We start from the raw sequence: 18,289 nt of genomic DNA, 5'->3' as shown, positions 1-18,289 counted from the left end.
CCATGTGATGGACTAGAGACGAATTTCTCCGTCCCTATTATGATAATTAATTTTATGGAGTGCAATAGGGAAGGAGAAACCTTAATAGGGATGCACCAGGGTTCCCATGGGCGACCATGGGAAACCCTAAAATTAAAATGGGGCACCCATGGGATACCATGGGCTAACCCAGGGCGTGCAAAACCCTAAAGATAAATATCTTGGTCTCCCTCGGGAACCATGGTTTGATCCCTGGACCGTTGTTTGGCCAACAGTTGTGCCATCTCTGCTTTTAGGATTCCTGGTCCCACTCATTCTAGTTCTTTTATTTCTATGTTGAATTTCTTTTTTGTGTCTCTCAATCTTTCAATTTTTCTTTCAATTTTGCACAGTTTGGATGCTTATGGAGTTTCATGTTTTGCTAAAAGAGGCTGTGGCTCCGCACTAGAGGCAGGGATAGGCATTTGATACTGTTATGTTATAGTATCTCTTTATGATTCACCACAACTAGCTTGATTAGTAAGGTTAGGATCTCACCTAAGTCCACTGAGGTGAGCTTATGCTTAAGAAAAATTTCCTTTTCAAAAAGCAAGAAGCCTAATCTAACGACAGCAATTGACCGGACGGTGACAAAAGCGAACTTTCCAGTTGAGTTCCACATAACCCACTTGAAGATAATGTTTTCCATTTAGTAGATGCAATTCTGTTTGATAGATTTTGTTATATTAGTTTATGTGAATTAAGAACTTGTTCTGTTGGTGCAGATTCATGGTTATGCCGCTTCACAAGATGTGCAAGGTGGATAACAAGGATCATTTGGACTCAAACGATAGCAGTGTTTCTGAAACGATCTCCAAGTTGCCAGAGATCCTTGATTTCCTTGACTTAGTTGACAGAGCACATCATTTATAATTGCTTACTGAGAAGAACCAATGATCAGAGAAACCGCTAAGGAACAACTTCAGCTTATGGCAGCCTTCATTTGAGCTGAAAGACTTCAATTCACCTCCAAAGAGAGGTTCCACTTCCATTGTGGATCTTTCCAGAACCATGGCTATTGCAGGTGGTGGCGGTGGCCATAGTTGATGTGGTGATGAAGGAAATGACGAGAAGAACAAATTGAAGAGAGGTTTGAAGAGGCCAAGACAATTTGTGGATTTGGCTCCAGTCCTAGGTTTCTGAGGAAGGGCTGAAGAAAGGAGACAAATAGTTATCTTATATTTTTAATTATTATTCAATAACACAAACTGATATATGCTTGGTGAATCTTTAAAGTAGAAAATAAAAGGGAGAGATAATGGAATGAGATATCACTAAAATAGAAGCCTGTTTGGATGAGTGCACAATGCAATCTCATTGAGTTTTTTCTCTCTTCCCCCTCAACCCCAATTCCACAACTATTGAGCACCCATTGTGCATCAACAAAATGGATGAATGCAAAATGCATCTATTTAAGGATTTCCCTGAAGCAAGCTAATGTATGAAAGTGGTTTTAGAAACAACCAAACATAACCCAAGTTTGGTTAAGAAAAAGACTCTAGATGGTTGGATCAAAGCTTTCTTCAGAGTCCCATATCACAGCTCTAGGCTATAGGTACTTGGTGAAACTAATGCAACCCGCATAGTTTTTCAAGTTGAATTTACAACCCACAATTGGATTAGTTACTCATCTGTGCACATATAATACTCAAAAATACTAGAACAGATAGAATTATGTTTCCAACAGGCTGATTTATGCCCCTCAGTTGAGCTTCTAAGTTGCTTCAAATTACTCTGTAATTAGTAACTAAGCTGAAGTAATGGTTGGATCAAATGATACACTTATGAAAAGGTGGGATGAACCTTCATACGAAGGAATTCAAAATCTGCTTAGGAATTGGGATGGAGGAAGAATGCGAACTTGAATTGTGAATCCAACAAACTAAGTGATTGTCTCATTCTCATCAATTTTTTTGCCTGAACTTCAATATTCTTATGTTAACAAATGATTTAATGGTGCTATTGATGTACCCCCACTGAATGAGATTATAATGTATTCAGTTGCTCAATGAATAAAATAGGTTGCAATTCCTATATATTGACCACTTGAAAGTCATTAATCATTTATCTATACGTCAAGGGTTTTTACAACCTAAGCATCTGAAAATACATATAAATCAGATGATGCAAACAAAAGTGAATTTCGAAAGGAAAAAAGGAAAAAGGTAAAAGGCAAGGATTGTAGGCTCTCTGATAACAAAATTATTCCTATGCCGTATGTCAATGAACTTTGGACGAGGTTCCAAGCAATCTCCAAAAGAAAAGGTACTCCAAGAATCTTCAAATTAACACAACAAATATGTGAAGTCTATCATTTCTCTTGCTGATATTGGTGTTCCTTCTGTTGGTTCAACAGAACCTCCAAGTCCTACAAGTATAAGAATGGATGAATGTAAAAGAATGTACTAACAATTTCAATAACATACTTTTCAACATAGGAATGAGGTTATCACTCTAAGAAAATACAGTTCAATGAAAATTTTCTTTCTTTCAAGAAATCATAAAGACATATTTCTCTGTGCTACATCTCAACTGACTGAGAGTGGCAACCATTCCCTAGCTCATCAAGTGGCCAAACTTAGATACTGTTCTATGATTAAAAAGGCCAATCCAGCATCAAATTAATGAGTGAATAAACATATTCTCTACAGGACACTTTGACCCCAACAAGAAAACAAGATATGCTAAAGATTATAGTCTTTGGGAGGCTCATTCATCTGCCAACATATTATAGTTGATTTCCATTCTTACATGAACCATTTTCAGGTAATCAGATTACAACACATGCATAGGGAAAAGAATTTAGTGGAAGTTTATCGGGAAATGAAGGAGCCCTTCTCCCTTTGCTCACTCACTGTGAATACCCTACCCTCTTCATCTCTATCCTTCCTTTTTGTTCCCTAATATACTATTCAAGAGATACATAGTAGTGTGCAGTGATCATTACAAGAGCCTAATAAGGAAAATGCCACGAAGATCAATGAGGGGTATCCAGACTCCCAATCCCTAAGTACCCAGAAAACCAATAGCCATAATTTCTGTTCCAACTTCGAATTTGCAGAAAATGTGTCTATCAATGTTTGATTAAACAATTGGTACACACCCATTCTTTATTAATAATGAGCTCTATGGAGAGAAATCATTAATCAAAAGCAGACATGAGTTTCATAGCAATAAAACGAAACAAGAAAAAAGCATCACTAGGAAATTGATGAAGAATCCATACAGAACAATACCTGTAGCTACGGCTGTAAATGGATAACCGAAAATCCGAATTCGATTCGCATCCGTATCAGTTTTGGAGATATCCGAAAAAAAAATCCGAATACTCCGATAAAAATCCGAATCCGAATACTTAATTATAAAAAATTAAGTAAATAATAATCTTGAGGGTTTTTGAAGATTCAACAGGTTCTAGAATATGAGGAAAAGAGAATCATGATCTAAAACTATGGATTGAGAGTGAATTGTATCCACTAGGGGGAAGAAGGTTCGGGTTACACAAGGCAGATGTATAAACGGATGGTCAAAAATAAAAATTCGATCCGCATCCAAATCCATCCGAATCCGTTTAGAAGTATCCGAATCCGATTACATCCGAACCGAATCCGATCCGTTTACAGGCCTACCTGTAGCTACAGATGAACACAATTTAAATCTTCTGAGTTTTTGTCTATTAATTGTTTTGACTGTTAAACCGATTTGCTGAAAAGAGAGAAAAAGGGGGGGAAAAATAACGAGTATTAAGCCTAGAACAGAGACGACATTAAGTAGATGTTTAAAGAAAGAGCAGCAGTTGATGCTCAAGGTTTTTCAACACACACAAAAACAAGTTGATTCTAAAATGTGGAGACATGCACAAGGCAGGAAAAGTTTCAATTCTTCAAATACGGGTGTTGTAGAGAGACTTTTATCTTCTCTGATTTCTTCTACAACTTCAGATGTGCAGGGATATGGGGAGAGAGAGAGAGAGAGGGAATGGAAGTGGAGACTGTAGAGTCGTGTTCAGGCTTCCAACAAAGCGTGTTGGACACGTTTTAAAAAATTAGCGGGAAAAAGCAAAATAAAAAAGAAAATATGAAAAAATGAACTAATGGTGCTGCTGGACTCCATTTGGTTCTGTTTTATGATGGACAGATGCCACATAAAGAAGCATGTGGGTTGAAAAATTCTCTATCCATGTGGGTGGATGATCCGGACTCGTCTAGGACTCCTGAGTGCAACTTTTTACCATCAAGGTTTCCCATATGCCATGGGCTATTTTCGCAGAACGGTTGGTGCATAGTAATAATGCCTGCCTAGTCACAGTAGCCTTTTTCCCTGGCTACTGGAACACCAAGCTTTTAATCCTTTCAAATTCCAAGAGGGGTTAAGTTGAGGCCTGAGATTGACAAAGTACTAATTGGCTATGAGGTCTGTTCACATTCAAAAGCAAAATGCTATGGTCGGTTGTACTATCTAACATCAAGATGTCTTTTACAGCACATCTCAAATGGTTCGAAGATGGTGGCATTCAACTTAAATGTTGTTTTTTTTTTATAAAAGGGGCATTTCAGGAAATGGATCATTATCTGCTCCATTTCCCTGCCCAATCCATTTTCACAAGTTCCTCTAATAGGAAGCGAAAATGACCACTCTACCCCCTACCCAAACACACTGCCCAGGTGGGGTCTACTCCCCCCCCCTACTTAGAGGAACTTGGGGAAATGGACCAGGCAGAAAATGGACCAGATAATTTTCCGATTAAAGCAACGACATAATGGATCCACATTTAAGTGAATAATTTTCTCGCTGGTTCACCTGGAACCAGTCCATGGTGGCACCATGCCCCCTTGGTGCTATTCACATGATTGGTTAGATATTTGACGAAGGATGCACACGGTGAACAACATAGAAGATACTCATTGGTGAAAAAACCAAGACTAAATAAAAATTGAAACTGATTAGATTGTTGGAACTCAGAATATTGCAGGTAGTTAAGAGAGAGAGAGGAGTCAACCAACAAGATGGCAAACAAACGATTCAATGATTTATGTCACGGCAACACATTTTGCAGAAGTGAGGATTCTACAGTGATTGAAACTATGATAAGCACCTATGATAAAGGCATAAATAGGGCCTCTGCACCACATCTGGGGCAACTCAGAATATTGTAATCTTAGAACTAATAACAGGAAGTAGACCAAAACTCACAACAAAAGTAATAAGCAAGAGTATTTCTAATTGTGCGCAGACTTGCCATCTAACAAACCTTTAAAGTTATACTACTATAGAAATGAAGTATTAACAGTACGAGTGAACTGTATTTATTATTTTGTAACCCCCAAAAAAAAGGAACTTGATTTATTTCAAACAGTCAATGCTGTTGCCTCATATCTGAAGAGGAAATATATCCTTTTCCCACAGTATACATACGGTGAAAATGAACAATCACCAAATAAACTGCAGGTTTCCCAGTTGATCCTGCAAAACATAATTAAATACAGATTGCATAAGATTCAACAAACAAGATTAAATCCGGGGAGGGGGGACAAAACAAGGGTGAACTCTACTAAGTCAATAGTAATGTCGATTTGCCAAACTAAGCAGCAAGTAAAATAATGGGTTGCAACACCTAATACAAATAGGAAAATTGTTACATAGACTGCTCTAACAAATGTACTGGTACTGAAGAGTAGCTTATAATCATGACTCGGAACAGAAGTAAGAAGTGTAAGTAAATACATGAATGAGACAAAAGCTCGAAGGCAGATGAGCAATAGAGGCTACATATAAGGGTGACACTGCACTAGTTTTTCAAAGTCCAACTGGTGTGTTGTACGATGGATTCAGTATTCAGTCATGGTGGAACTGAGTATTGTCATATGTGGGGCTGGTCAGAACTTTTACTCTCTAGCAAACACCCACATCATCATTACAGAATGAGATGGATGAGATATTAAATTATAAGGTCACTGATCTCCTATGAGGGTGGCCCATTGGGATATATAAATCTGGTGAGGCATGCAAGATCCCAATGCCTTTCTGAGAAAATCTAATTCAGTTGGAGCCAATGACTGGCTGAACCATTAGCAGATGAACAAGATAAAATAAGACAGGTTATTGAATCTCTCATGTTTTCAGGGTCATGCACTTAGATGTGGTTTCTCCTTTGCTCATGTTCCATACTGTTTTCTTGTTCAACAGCATACTTCCTGCTTAGAAGGTTTCCATCTGTCCTCCATATACATAATAATTAGGGGAAAATATAGGGACGCCCTCTCAACTATGGCCAGTTTTCATGTACACCCCCTCATCTATTGAAAGCATGTAAATTAGTCCATCAAACTAACTGCCGTTTACTTTTAAACATCAATACTCACCCAAGCATTTTTTTTAGGACCAGATTGCCCAAATTAAAAATTTGAAGGCGAAAATACCCTTTAGGGGTAAATACAACTCATGCCTTTTCAGTTTCTGTTTTATAACTTTGAGTTATAATAGAAATTCTGGGTTCCTAATACTAGTCCGACTATGAAAATTTCAACTTTCTGGTTAGATATGCTGAACCTAATTTCAGTTTTCTGTTCAATCATCAAGATAGACTGTTAATTGATTGCTGTTCTGAACCCTGAAGACCTGCAACGATTCTGAATTTTTTGGGTTGTTTCTAGTTTCATAGTTAGAGTAGGAATGCCCCATAACTTGAGATCCAGCAGTCAGATCTGGATCATGTTTTGTAGACCTATTCTACCTCTTGAATAGACCCTTCGAACAGAGTTTCAGATTCATCCAATATGCCTAATAAGTTATTGACATTTCTATAAATCTGGTTGTTCCTTTTCCCTTTGGCTCTGGAAATTTTCATATTTCGAACAAATCTAAGGCTTGAAAATTAAGAGGTGAACTGTAGAAGTCAGAAAAACCTTCTTTTTCTGTAAAATTGGATGTCACCCCAATAAAAGGGATCTGAGAAGAGATTGAACAGAGAGAAGAATCATATGCGAATCAGAGTCTGAGTTCGTTGAATTTGTTTGATTTATTAGGGCACAATAGTGCTTGTGTGGGGAAAAGTAAAACAAAGAAGGGTTTTATTTGCAACAAATAGAGAAGGGTTTTTTAGTTGCAAAAGATGCGGAGTGGGGAAGGATTTTATTTGCCAAAAAATAAGGAAGGGTTTTTAGTTGCAGAAAATGTGACAAAGTGAGTGGGGAGGGGTTTTATTTGCACAAAAAATAGGGAAGGGTTTTTAGATGCAGAAGATGCGACAAAGTGTGTGTGTGTGAGAGAGAGAGAGAGAGAGAGAGAGACTACCTGAGGAGTAGCAGCAGCGACCAGAGATGCAAGGTGGAGGGTCGAGGAAACGGCGATCGGAGATGAAGGATGGGGGATCGAGGAGATAGCAGTGGTGAGGAGGTTTGCTAGAGATTTGGGAAATGGGGTAAGTGGAAGAGTGGGAGGATTTAAGGTAGTTTGGTCTTTTTCATTTTAATGTATTAAGGTATAGAGGGTATGTTAGTAACTTTATATTTTCTGTTAGTTAGGTAACAGTGAGTTAACTTGGCGGATTGACTCAGAAGGTTTTAAAGATGAAGGGGTGTACATGAAAACTGGTCATAGTTGAGGGGGTGTCTCTATATTTTCCCCTAATAATTATTGTAGCAATATCAGATCAGAAAACAACCAATAGGAGAGTAATAGAAGAAGAAAGAAGAGGAGAGAAGAAGAAGATTCACAGTAGGTTGGAATGACCTCCAAACCATGAGCAGTATGCATTATTACTGCATTATAATAATAGGAAACAAGTACAAGGACTAAGCTCCCCCCATTAATATAATAAAATGTGACCACAATACCCTTATGTAAAACATAGAAACAATAAGCCCGAAATTACTTATCGATAGGATAAGAGTAACCACACCAATCTCAACACTCCCCCCTCAAGCTGGACCATATACATCACCCATGCCCAGCTTGACACAACCATCACGAAAGGTTAGACAAAAACAAAGCTTTAGTGAACATATCACACCAAACTGATTTCCAGAAGTAACAAACAGAGTTGAGATCAGTTTCTTCATCACAGCATCCTGTACAAAATGACAGTCCACCTCAATGTGTTTTGTCTGCTAATGAAAAACTGGGTTACCAGCAATGTAGATGACAGGTTGATTATCACAAAACATATGTATAAGCTTAGTAATAGGGAAACCAAGCTCTTAAAGAAATGGTTTGATGCAGAGCTGAAGCACTACATCCGCAAGAAGAAGAGGAACAAGAAGCTGCTGCCCAAGTAGTAGTGGTTCTAGCTTTATACTTAGTTTTTTTAAAGAGTTTTTATGTTTTTAAATTGAACCGGCACAACCTGGTTGAACCAGTGGTTCAATTTTAAGTGACTTAAGTCACCACTTTTATTTTATGTAATTTTCTTTTTTTTGGGTCCACTCCACACTCCCACGATTTAGAGAAGGATGTGGACTAGTTGAGTCAGCTAGGAATATTCACACTCCTAGACTGAATAGGTGTAAGGCCCTTAGCCCACTATTTAAGCAATAGAAACCGTGGAGCTCTTCACTCTCCACTTTTGGAATTAAAATTGCTCTTGCAAGCTGTTGCTGCTTCTCTTCCACTGTGAAGGTTTGCTTTGTGAGTGATCAAAGCTGGTGGGATTGGTGTATGATCCAATCGACACCTTGCGGTGTGAAACCCGGATGGTTCGTTCAAGTTCTCCTTCAAGTTTTCTGTCCAAGTTTCAATTTTTATTCAAGCTGCTACTGATTACCCTCTGCTACTGCAAGCAAGTTTGAAAGTATCCCCATCCCCATACTTCTTCTTCTCATCCTCTACAGCCCAACCCTAAATTTTTCCCCCTTCTATTTTTCACTTTCCCATAACCTTAAGTTACCCACAGACGTAACCACCCATCCAATTCTGCCCATAGACTGATCGAGTACTCCCCAGCCCTATAGGAGCACTCGATCCTCTTTGTAACCCCAACCCACCATCCTAACTCTAAATTCTACCTCTCCACTCAAAAACCCAAAACCCTAGTTCTCTGTCCAGCTAGTTCCAACCATCAAAAACCCATCAAACCTTGGCCAAGTGTTCCTCTACACACTTGGAAAACTTGATCCAAAGCCCTCACCCAAATTCCCCTATTAAACCCCAGAATCCTTCACTTTACACTTTTCAAAAACCCGAAACTCTAACCTGCTGCCATTCTAGTTTACATACTTCCACTCAAAACATCTCAGGACCTTTAGTGATATTCTCCCCTACACCTACCTAACGTAACCAACACCTCTAACCCTAACCCTATTTTGCCCTAAACTCATATTCTGCCCCAATCGGACTACCAGTTCATATCAGATCCTGGTGTACCTCCTAGTTGGTCTCCTACCAATCTAAGACTACATTATGGTTCCAGCCAGCAATGTAAATGACAGGTTGATTGTCACAAAACAAATGCATAAATGGTTCCAGCCACACATCAATTCAGCTGCAGTACAAGCCATGGTCCTATATTCACCCTCAGCACCAGACCTTGCCACATTAGTATGCTTTTTGCTCCTCCATATGACAAGATTACCACCAACAAAAGTGCAACACCAAGAAGTTGAACTCCTATCACCTTAAGCACCAGCCCAATTTGCATCTGAATCAATCAATTAATATGCTTATTAGGTCTATAAATGAGGATTTTTCTTGGAGCACCCTTAAGATACCACAGAATCCAAAATGCAACATCCCAATGAGCCTTCAGATTCCATAAATTGACTTATAACACCCATAGCAAAGTATATGTCTGGCTTGGTAATAGTAAGATAAATGAGCTTACCAACTAATCTTCTGTACTGATGAGTTATCAGCAAGCTCTACAACATCATTAGCCCCAAACTTCTGTTGTGGATCCATAGGAACATCAATAGGTTTGGATGTCAATGTATCAGTCAAAAGATTGTTAAACCGTGAGATAGGTTAGGTATGTTCCACGATAGGGGGAGTCCTCTATCATGGACTCCAGCTGAATCCTATGGTTCCTAGGATGTTATCTGGTTGCTTATATTATTGCCTTGTATTCCTCGTTTAAGTAGATGTCTTGGTGTTTCTTAATTAGGGTTTGTTTATGTTTTGTACTTTCATATTCCTAGTAGGAAAGCCTTCTTGTAATCAACAAGTTATAAATAAAAATAAAGAGGGAAGCCAAGTTGCTAAACCCATGAACATATTTTGTAACAACCAAGCAACTATCTACATTGCTAGTAAACCAGTGTTTCATGAACGGACGAAGCACATTGAAGTTGACTGTCAATTTGTGAGGGATGATATTATGAAGAAACTCATTGCTACCCCGTTTGTCTCCTTTGCTGATCAGCTTGGTGATATGTTTACCAAGCCTCTCTTTGGTCCTGCATTTCGTAAAGGCTATTTCAAGCTGGCCATGGATGACTTGTATGCTCCAGCTTGAGGGGGAGTGTTAAGCCATGAGATAGTTATGTATGTTCCAAAATAGGGGGAGTCCTTTATCATGAACTCTAGCTGAATCCTATGGTTCCTAGGATATTATCTAGTTACTAATATTGTTTCCTTGGATTCCAAGTTTAAGTAGACATCCTGCTATTTTTCTTAGTTAGAGTTTGTTTATGTTTTGTACTTTCCTATTCCTAGTAGGAAAGCCTTCTTGTAATTAGCAGGTTATAAATAAAAATAAAGGGGTAACCCTAGCTATCGATTGCTAGTCTTCTCTACAGTCTATTCTTCTTCTTTCTCCATTGTTCTTCTCTTCTTCTCTCTCTCTTGTAGGTTGCTGGTTGATAGATTCTGGTATTGTTTCAAAGATAAAGCACATATTTTCTTTGAGAAAGACCAATCCCTTTTTTACTATGAACAACCTCAATAGCAAGAAAATATCTAAGACCCAAGTCTTTCATTTGACAATGCTGTTGTAAATAGGATTTCACCTCTGTAATACCAAATGTATCACTACCAATTATAATATTATCAACATATACCATTAACACAATCACTCTAGAGTCCTGTTGACAAACAAAGACTGAGTGATCAGAATAACACTACATAAATCCACACTACCAATGCATCTAAAATTGTCAAACCAGGTTTTAGGTAACTGTTTCAACCCATAAATTGCCTTACGAAGTCGGCAAACTTCACCAGCATTCTCCCCCTGAGCAACATATCTAGAAGGTCGCTCTATATACAGTTCCTCAAGCAAATCAAAATATGAAAAGGAAATTATGATATCTAATTAATACAATATCAAGTCAAAATTAATAGCTAAAGAGATAAGCATACACATTGTTGCAACCAAACGAGCTTCCACTTGGAGGGCCTTTTCAAAAGTCTTGCAAGTCATTTATGCTTGTGACTCCTATTTTATCACATATGTTAGGCCGTAACCCCAATCTGAAATGAGAAATAAGATGGCTATCCTCCTCATCCAAGCTAGTGCAAGAAATTATAGTGTTGAACTGGTCTATGTATTCTTCCATTAAAAGGGAACCTTGATGGAGAGTGTTTAGCTTGTCATGTAACCCCGTTGGAAGGTTTGAGGACAATACCTTTCTATATGCTCTTCTTGCATCTCCTTCCATGTAGTGAGTTCTCTTTCTCGTTAAGTCAACTTCACCTCATAGTTACGCCACCACTCGTGTACTGTCCCCATGAGTTTGGAGCGAGCTAACTTTATCTTTCTAGTTTCAGACAAGTAAAACCAATCAAAGTAATCATCCAAGGAGCACATCCAATCAAAAACAATTGCGGGTCATGTCAGCCGTTGAACTCCTTAAGTTCCAACTTCACTTTGTGTATGTCATCTTAATGTCATTGTGGTGTGCCTCGATCAAAGTAGGATTGCATATGCTCCTCAAAGGTTGCCTACAGAGGAGGTTGTCTATGTGCTAGTCTATTCAAGAACCGATGAGTATCATTGGCTATTGAGTGATGTGGCTGTCCAACACTTTATGGTGATATAAAGTCGAACCAAGTGACCAAGTGGTCACGGGTTCGAGTCTTTGGAAACAACCTCTTTGCAAAGCAGGGGTAAGGCTGTGTACATTATGACCCTACCAGACCCCGCAGTGGCGGAAGCCTCGTGTACTGGGTACGCCTACATAGAGTCGAGCCATTGCTACATCACCGTCATGCGATCAATCAACTGTCTTAACATCTCAACAACATGAGCATTAGAGTCAAGGGTCTGATTTGGGGTGCTGCAGTTACCCTCATCCATGGCTCTGATACTAAAATAATGGGGCTAGACTTACTAAAACAGAAAGTAGTCAACCCAGCCCACAAGTAGGACTGCAGCATAGTTATCAAGGCGTTGCCTTGGCGTCCAGGCTCCTTGGTCGCCTTGGACGCCTTGCCGCCATGGCGGTGTCGCCTTGAATTTTGTCCCTCTAAAATGCCATGGTCGCTTTCCCGCCTTGATAACTATGGACTGTAGTATATAAATTCCAGCAACAAAAGAGGACCGATAGTTGTCGAATGGACAATTAGGGTAGAGGAATAGTACCCCAAAGTTTGATGGTGATCCAAGGGTCGGATCGATGGTTGTAATTGAAGGAATCAAAATAGAAAGCAAGGAGACAGATTTAGCAACAAGAAATAACTAACAAACTGTTAGTTAGATTAACACCAAATTAGAACCAAAACTAGGGACTGATGGCTAGATGCATCCCTCCAAATCATGGAACTAAATCTTGGTCAAAACCATACATTTCGACCAAGATATCTTGTCTATGTGCTAGTCTATTCAAGAACCGATGAGTATCATTGGCTATTGAGTGATGTGGCTGTCCAACACTTTATGGTGATATACAGTCGAACCAAGTGACCAAGTGGTCACGGGTTCGAGTCTTTGGAAACAACCTCTTTGCAAAGCAGGGGTAAGGCTGCGTACATTATGACCCTACCAGACCCCGTAGTGGCGGAAGCCTCGTGCACTGGGTACGCCTACATAGAGTCGAGCCATTGCTACATCACCGTCATGCGATCAATCAACTGTCTTAACATCTCAACAACATGAACATTAGAGTCAAGGGTCTGATTTGGGGTGCTGCAGTTACCCTCATCCATGGCTCTGATACTAAAATAATGGGGCTAGACTTACTAAAACAGCAAGTAGTCAACCCAGCCCACAAGTAGGACTGCAGCATAGTTATCAAGGCGTTGCCTTGGCGTCCAGGCTCCTTGGTCGCCTTGGACGCCTTGCCGCCATGGCGGTGTCGCCTTGAATTTTGTCCCTCTAAAATGCCATGGTCGCTTTCCCGCCTTGATAACTATGGACTGTAGTATATAAATTCCAGCAACAAAAGAGGACCGATAGTTGTCGAATGGACAATTAGGGTAGAGGAATAGTACCCCAAAGTTTGATGGTGATCCAAGGGTCGGATCGATGGTTGTAATTGAAGGAATCAAAATAGAAAGCAAGGAGACAGATTTAGCAACAAGAAATAACTAACAAACTGTTAGTTAGATTAACACCAAATTAGAACCAAAACTAGGGACTGATGGCTAGATGCATCCCTCCAAATCATGGAACTAAATCTTGGTCAAAACCATACATTTCGACCAAGATATCTTGGTTTCACAGATTTCTGAAACGAGTTGGTCAGGTACTTGAAAAAATGCATGTTTCGACTGGTCTCGACCAGTTTCGACCGAGATGTTGGTAATTTTGAAAGTTTCGACACTTATGCCGATCGAAACTTGGGGAAACCTGATTCGAAACCAGTATAGATACTTATCTATGCCAGAAACCAAACAAAAAACCAGGACAAGCCACTTATTTATGCCAAATATCATTTAAGTAATACTGTATTACTTAAAATAGTATTCATAAATAAGCAAATACCCCCCTATTCGAATCCAATAAAAATAGTTAAAAAATCAAATTCCTAAAGGATAAAAAGTCAACCCCCCAGTTCAAGAACAAAAACTGGATTTTCAGCGGCAGGTGAAATTTTAAACTTTCTAATGCTAAGGTTTTTCTCAAATCTATAAATTCCATAAATCTTAATATGGTCAAACATAGATAAAAACCAAAATTGCGGTAAAATATTCATTTGATTTGATGTCTAAAAAATTATTTTCATTCAGAGCCATTTTGACAGCATTTGCGCACCAAATTAACTTTGACCAGAACATAACTCCTTCAATATAAATCAGATTTAAGCAATCTAGGATTTGTTGGAAAGCTTCCTAAGATTTATTGAATTTATAGAATTGAGAAAAACCCCAGCATTTGAAAGTTTGAAATTTCACCTACCGTCGAAAATCTAGTTTTTGTTCTTAAACTAAGGGGTTGACTTTTTATCCTTTTGGAATTTGATTTTTTTGGATTCAAATAGGGGATATTTGCTTATTTATGAATAATATCTTAAGTAAATGAAATACAAAACATTTACTTAAATGATATTTGACATAAATAAGTGTCTGTCTTGACAACTATGATTCTCAGTACACTGTGCGCACACTAGTAAACTTAGGTCAAAAACCACAAGTACCATTTTGAGTGTTTTCTTTTTGTGAAAATAGTTCATGCATTGTTTTTAAAATGTCAAAAATAGGCTATATACAAAAAATCAGACCTTAAAAACCATTTATGGGCCTCAAAACCACTGTCTCGAGTTGGCTGGGAAAAAGTACCAGGTTTCAACCTAGTTTCGGTAGGTTTCAACCATATCTTGGTTTCAGCCTGCTTGAAACCAGGTCAAAACCCAAGATCTTGAACCTTGCTCCAAATATAACATCAGACTGAGGGTTAGATCACAAGATAGGATCATAGACATGAAATACCGTCAGTAATCAAAGAAACTAAAATAAAATAAACAAACTACCAAACCAACACCAAAGAAAATCCTCAAGGTGAATACAGAAGATAGCCCATTAAACTAAGTTAAGCAACACGTAATCCTGCCTCCATCAAAAGAAAAGGACAAAAAAAGGTCATTCCATCACACACAGATAATTGCCAAAGACATAAACACAACGACATAGCTCTGAATTCTTACAAAACAAAGTGATTGGTAAGATTTTTCTAACTGAAAGACTTGGAAAATGAAAAATAGAAATGGCATTCAGTTGAATTCGTACAACAATCACAAAACCCATAAAACCAAACCATCTATTAAACCTTCTTGGAGGTACTTTAATGGGTTTTCACCTGCTGAAATAGAGGCATCAATTCTAGTTGAAAACCACAAAATGGAGAAAAACCCTGAGTGAATCTTTGAAAGGGCAAGCATTGCAGCCCCTCTCACCAAATCTAGGGTTCATCATGCCGCGAAAAGGCAAGTGGTGGAGAGACGAAGAAGATGAAGAATAATAGAAAAAATAGATGAAAACGAAGAAGAAAAGGAAAGATTGTTTACCTATGTAGAAGCTTGATCCACGACAGAAGCAGGTTGCAACCCTTTTCTCCGAAGGACTCCAGCCAGTCGAAAGAAAAAGAGAGAGGATGTGAGATCAGGGGGTTATCTTCACCAATAGAGAGTGAGAGAGAGCAGGAGAATAACGATTGTAGGGCACATAGCAGCATGGAGTTCTGTTGAAGTCGAGCAATCTCAACAAATTCCCAAGTTTTATCCGGAACAAATGGTAACAGTTTTGGTGTTGTTTCATTGAAAAACAGAAAAAATAAGTCTGACTTGTTTTGCAAAAAACTGTTCTTTGGCACAACTTTGCCTCCAGTCTGTGCTAGGGAAACAAAAAAAGGGACCGTTTTACCAAACACCTTTTGGGTGTTTTCCTGTTCCCGCAGCACAGAAGTACAGGAAAACTGTTCTTTGGGAGACTTACCAAACGCTTCGTTACTAACATGTAGCAGAACCAACCTTAGATGAGGCTGTAATTATGGTTGATGGAAGGTCTCCCACTGGGGAAGAAATTCTCAAATACCCCAGTGATCTGCTGAACAGTATGAAACACAAGGGATCACAGCAGCAGCAGAAAATTCCAGACAACAGCAATTGCAGGACTTGAACAGGGCAACGGATAGGTAGTTACTATCTTAGTAAAGCCTCTTGTGTAGACCAGCAACAAGTGTCTCAGTAAAGCACCCAAACAGAAACAGCAGTTAATCGACAGGTTGGGTATAGTTGCGGGAAATCAGGGAAAATTGAAAGAAGAGGGAAGGAGTAGGGGATAAGACCAAGGCATCTCACTTATGGCTTCGGTCAATTTCTCACTACCCCTAATGGCATCACACCACACAACTGTTTCTCACAGCAACAAAGGCACAAAGCAAGCATTCATTCATTCATAAAATCATGAGGAAGAGGTTCTATAGTCCTTACAATATAAGGAGGTGTCTAATACCTCCAAAAATGGAAGTACTAAATAGCAACTACTTAAAATAAGCTCACACATGTAGTGCTGCCTTGTACATCAAGAAAATAAAATTAGAAACTAAAGGTACTACTAATAACAAATTAAAAAACAAAGCTAACTATGTAGTGGTACTACAATAAGGACCCCACGATTCTAGTTTTAGTGAACCAGTAACACCCAGAAAGGCCCAGTTGAAGAACCATGGAATTAAGTATGAGCTTGGTGCTTCTTAAGGCTACGACTGTACTGTTATAGTGCTTGTTTACATCACTTTCCCAGCCTATTATTCCTTAATCCAATCAATTACTGTTCTCTACTATGCTCAATATATTCAAAGGAAAACATAACATTTCAAAAATGGGAAAAGGTTGAATCTAGTGAAGAGGGTTGTTATTTCTCTTAATTTGTGTTGGTGCAGCACTTGTTCTACTTTATCCCCAAATCAGAACTTATTCTGTCCATCCCACAAAAAAAAAAAACTATAATGGCAGACTAGCTGCTCCGCCAATCACTTTCTGATGCCAATATCACACCGACATTCACTAAATGAAATGCAGCATTTCGAAAATGTCAAAGACCCTTTGACTGGGGAACCAAAAGCCTTGCTGCACGACCGAAAGAGTGATCTATAGAAAATGACTTCATCCACTCAAAATCCACTGACTAGATCAGTGAGGTGTATCTCCCTCAATGTCTCACAAGTCCAAAGGGAGGAATTCAAGAAAAATCATACTTCCTCGACTTACTATTCCTTATTTGAATCAACCATTGTCGTTCACTCACGCTCAACATATGCAATGTAAATGTCAAAGGAAATCATAACATCAAAAGAAAATTAAATTACTAAGACTAGTTTCTCAGCAGGTAAATTTCTGATGCCAAAAGCATACACAATGCGGGATGATCTTATCGAATCAAATGTTTTCTTGCACAATCTTTTTTTAATTGATGCCCATCTTTCGACCAGAAGTAATTCCAGATTCGAATGTAAACAATACATGGCTGCATAATATTATTCTCTCATCAACTCAAAAGAGGAGGAATTTCTTTTGTATTCTGAAATCATATCTCAGTTCCTGATAAACATCAAATAAGAAATAGAACATGCCAATGCACAACAATCGCATACCTAGATCGATCGATCGATCAGAAAGGGATTAATGGCCGCCATGTTCTTTGGCATGCTGCTGGTGTTCGAGATGACGACGCTCTTCAGGGAGAGCGACTAGGTAGGAGAAGATCATGCCACCGAAACAGACATGGAAGAGAGGATCAATCGAGTCAGTCATTATGTACTTGCGGTGATAGTTATCCAAACCTCTATTGATAACTTGCTTCACGTGATTGCTGGAGAGCATTGGCTTCAGATGTGCAGGCAGATCCTTCACTTTCATTCCTCTGATCTCGTTGTAGAAGTTCCTCAACGCCATTGGAGCTACACAGGAAGAAGACGGACAAAGCTCAACACTAGACTTTCTTCTCTCTCTTCTCTCTCACGGAGGATAATCTGTAGCTTGATTTAATGCTTCGATTCTTTTTAGTTTTTTCTTTTTTAGGGGTTTGTGTAATTGTGTGGGAAGGAAAGAATTGTATTAGATATTTTAAGATTAGGAAAAAAAAGGATATTATAATTACAAAAAAAAAAAATATTTTAAAACAAGGACCAGAAGCAGGCCTTCCATAAAAAAAAGGGGGTTTTTGTTATTGACACCTTAGGTGTCAAAATCAATTGTAACCTCTTTTGTTTGACCTTACTTTTTTAACATTTTTAATCATCTCTATGGTCAATAGTGACATTTCACACCTCAATATGAAAACGACCCCCCTCTCTCACACCCAAGGTAGTGAAGCACACCTAATGCATGTTTAGTAAGGGTATTATAGTAATCAGAGTAATGGTCACAAATCCTTTCCCTCTTGGGTCGGATCCCTCTACTAT

At 38.7% G+C, this 18,289-nt stretch overlaps 1 protein-coding gene and 1 long non-coding RNA gene across 2 annotated transcripts; one reads left to right on the top strand and one right to left on the bottom strand.

The window, feature by feature from the left end:
- Nucleotides 1-847: 847 nt before the first annotated feature.
- On the top strand, nt 848-7,718 carry LOC122663404. The gene is made up of 3 exons (XR_006333109.1): nt 848-1,045; nt 7,587-7,594; nt 7,705-7,718. It is a non-coding gene; the product is annotated as an uncharacterized LOC122663404 (long non-coding RNA).
- Nucleotides 5,353-17,856, bottom strand: LOC122663403. The gene is made up of 2 exons (XM_043859080.1): nt 17,480-17,856; nt 5,353-5,481 (listed from the first exon to the last, which is right to left on the bottom strand). Exon 1 carries the CDS (start codon nt 17,778-17,780, stop codon nt 17,508-17,510), a length of 273 nt encoding a protein of 90 aa, XP_043715015.1. The 5' UTR covers nt 17,781-17,856; the 3' UTR covers nt 5,353-5,481; nt 17,480-17,507.
- Nucleotides 17,857-18,289: the final 433 nt, after the last annotated feature.

The sequence above is a fragment of the Telopea speciosissima genome, chromosome 5, assembly GCF_018873765.1.
Source record: "Telopea speciosissima isolate NSW1024214 ecotype Mountain lineage chromosome 5, Tspe_v1, whole genome shotgun sequence".
NCBI lineage: Eukaryota > Viridiplantae > Streptophyta > Magnoliopsida > Proteales > Proteaceae > Telopea > Telopea speciosissima.
The sequence above is the reverse complement of the archived record's forward strand: the minus strand, read 5'-3'. Positions and strand labels throughout refer to the sequence as shown.

Bases quoted from the DNA above. Each gene is read 5' to 3' on its own strand.
- LOC122663403 (XM_043859080.1), bottom strand. From the start codon at position 17,780: ATGGCGTTGAGGAACTTCTACAACGAGATCAGAGGAATGAAAGTGAAG.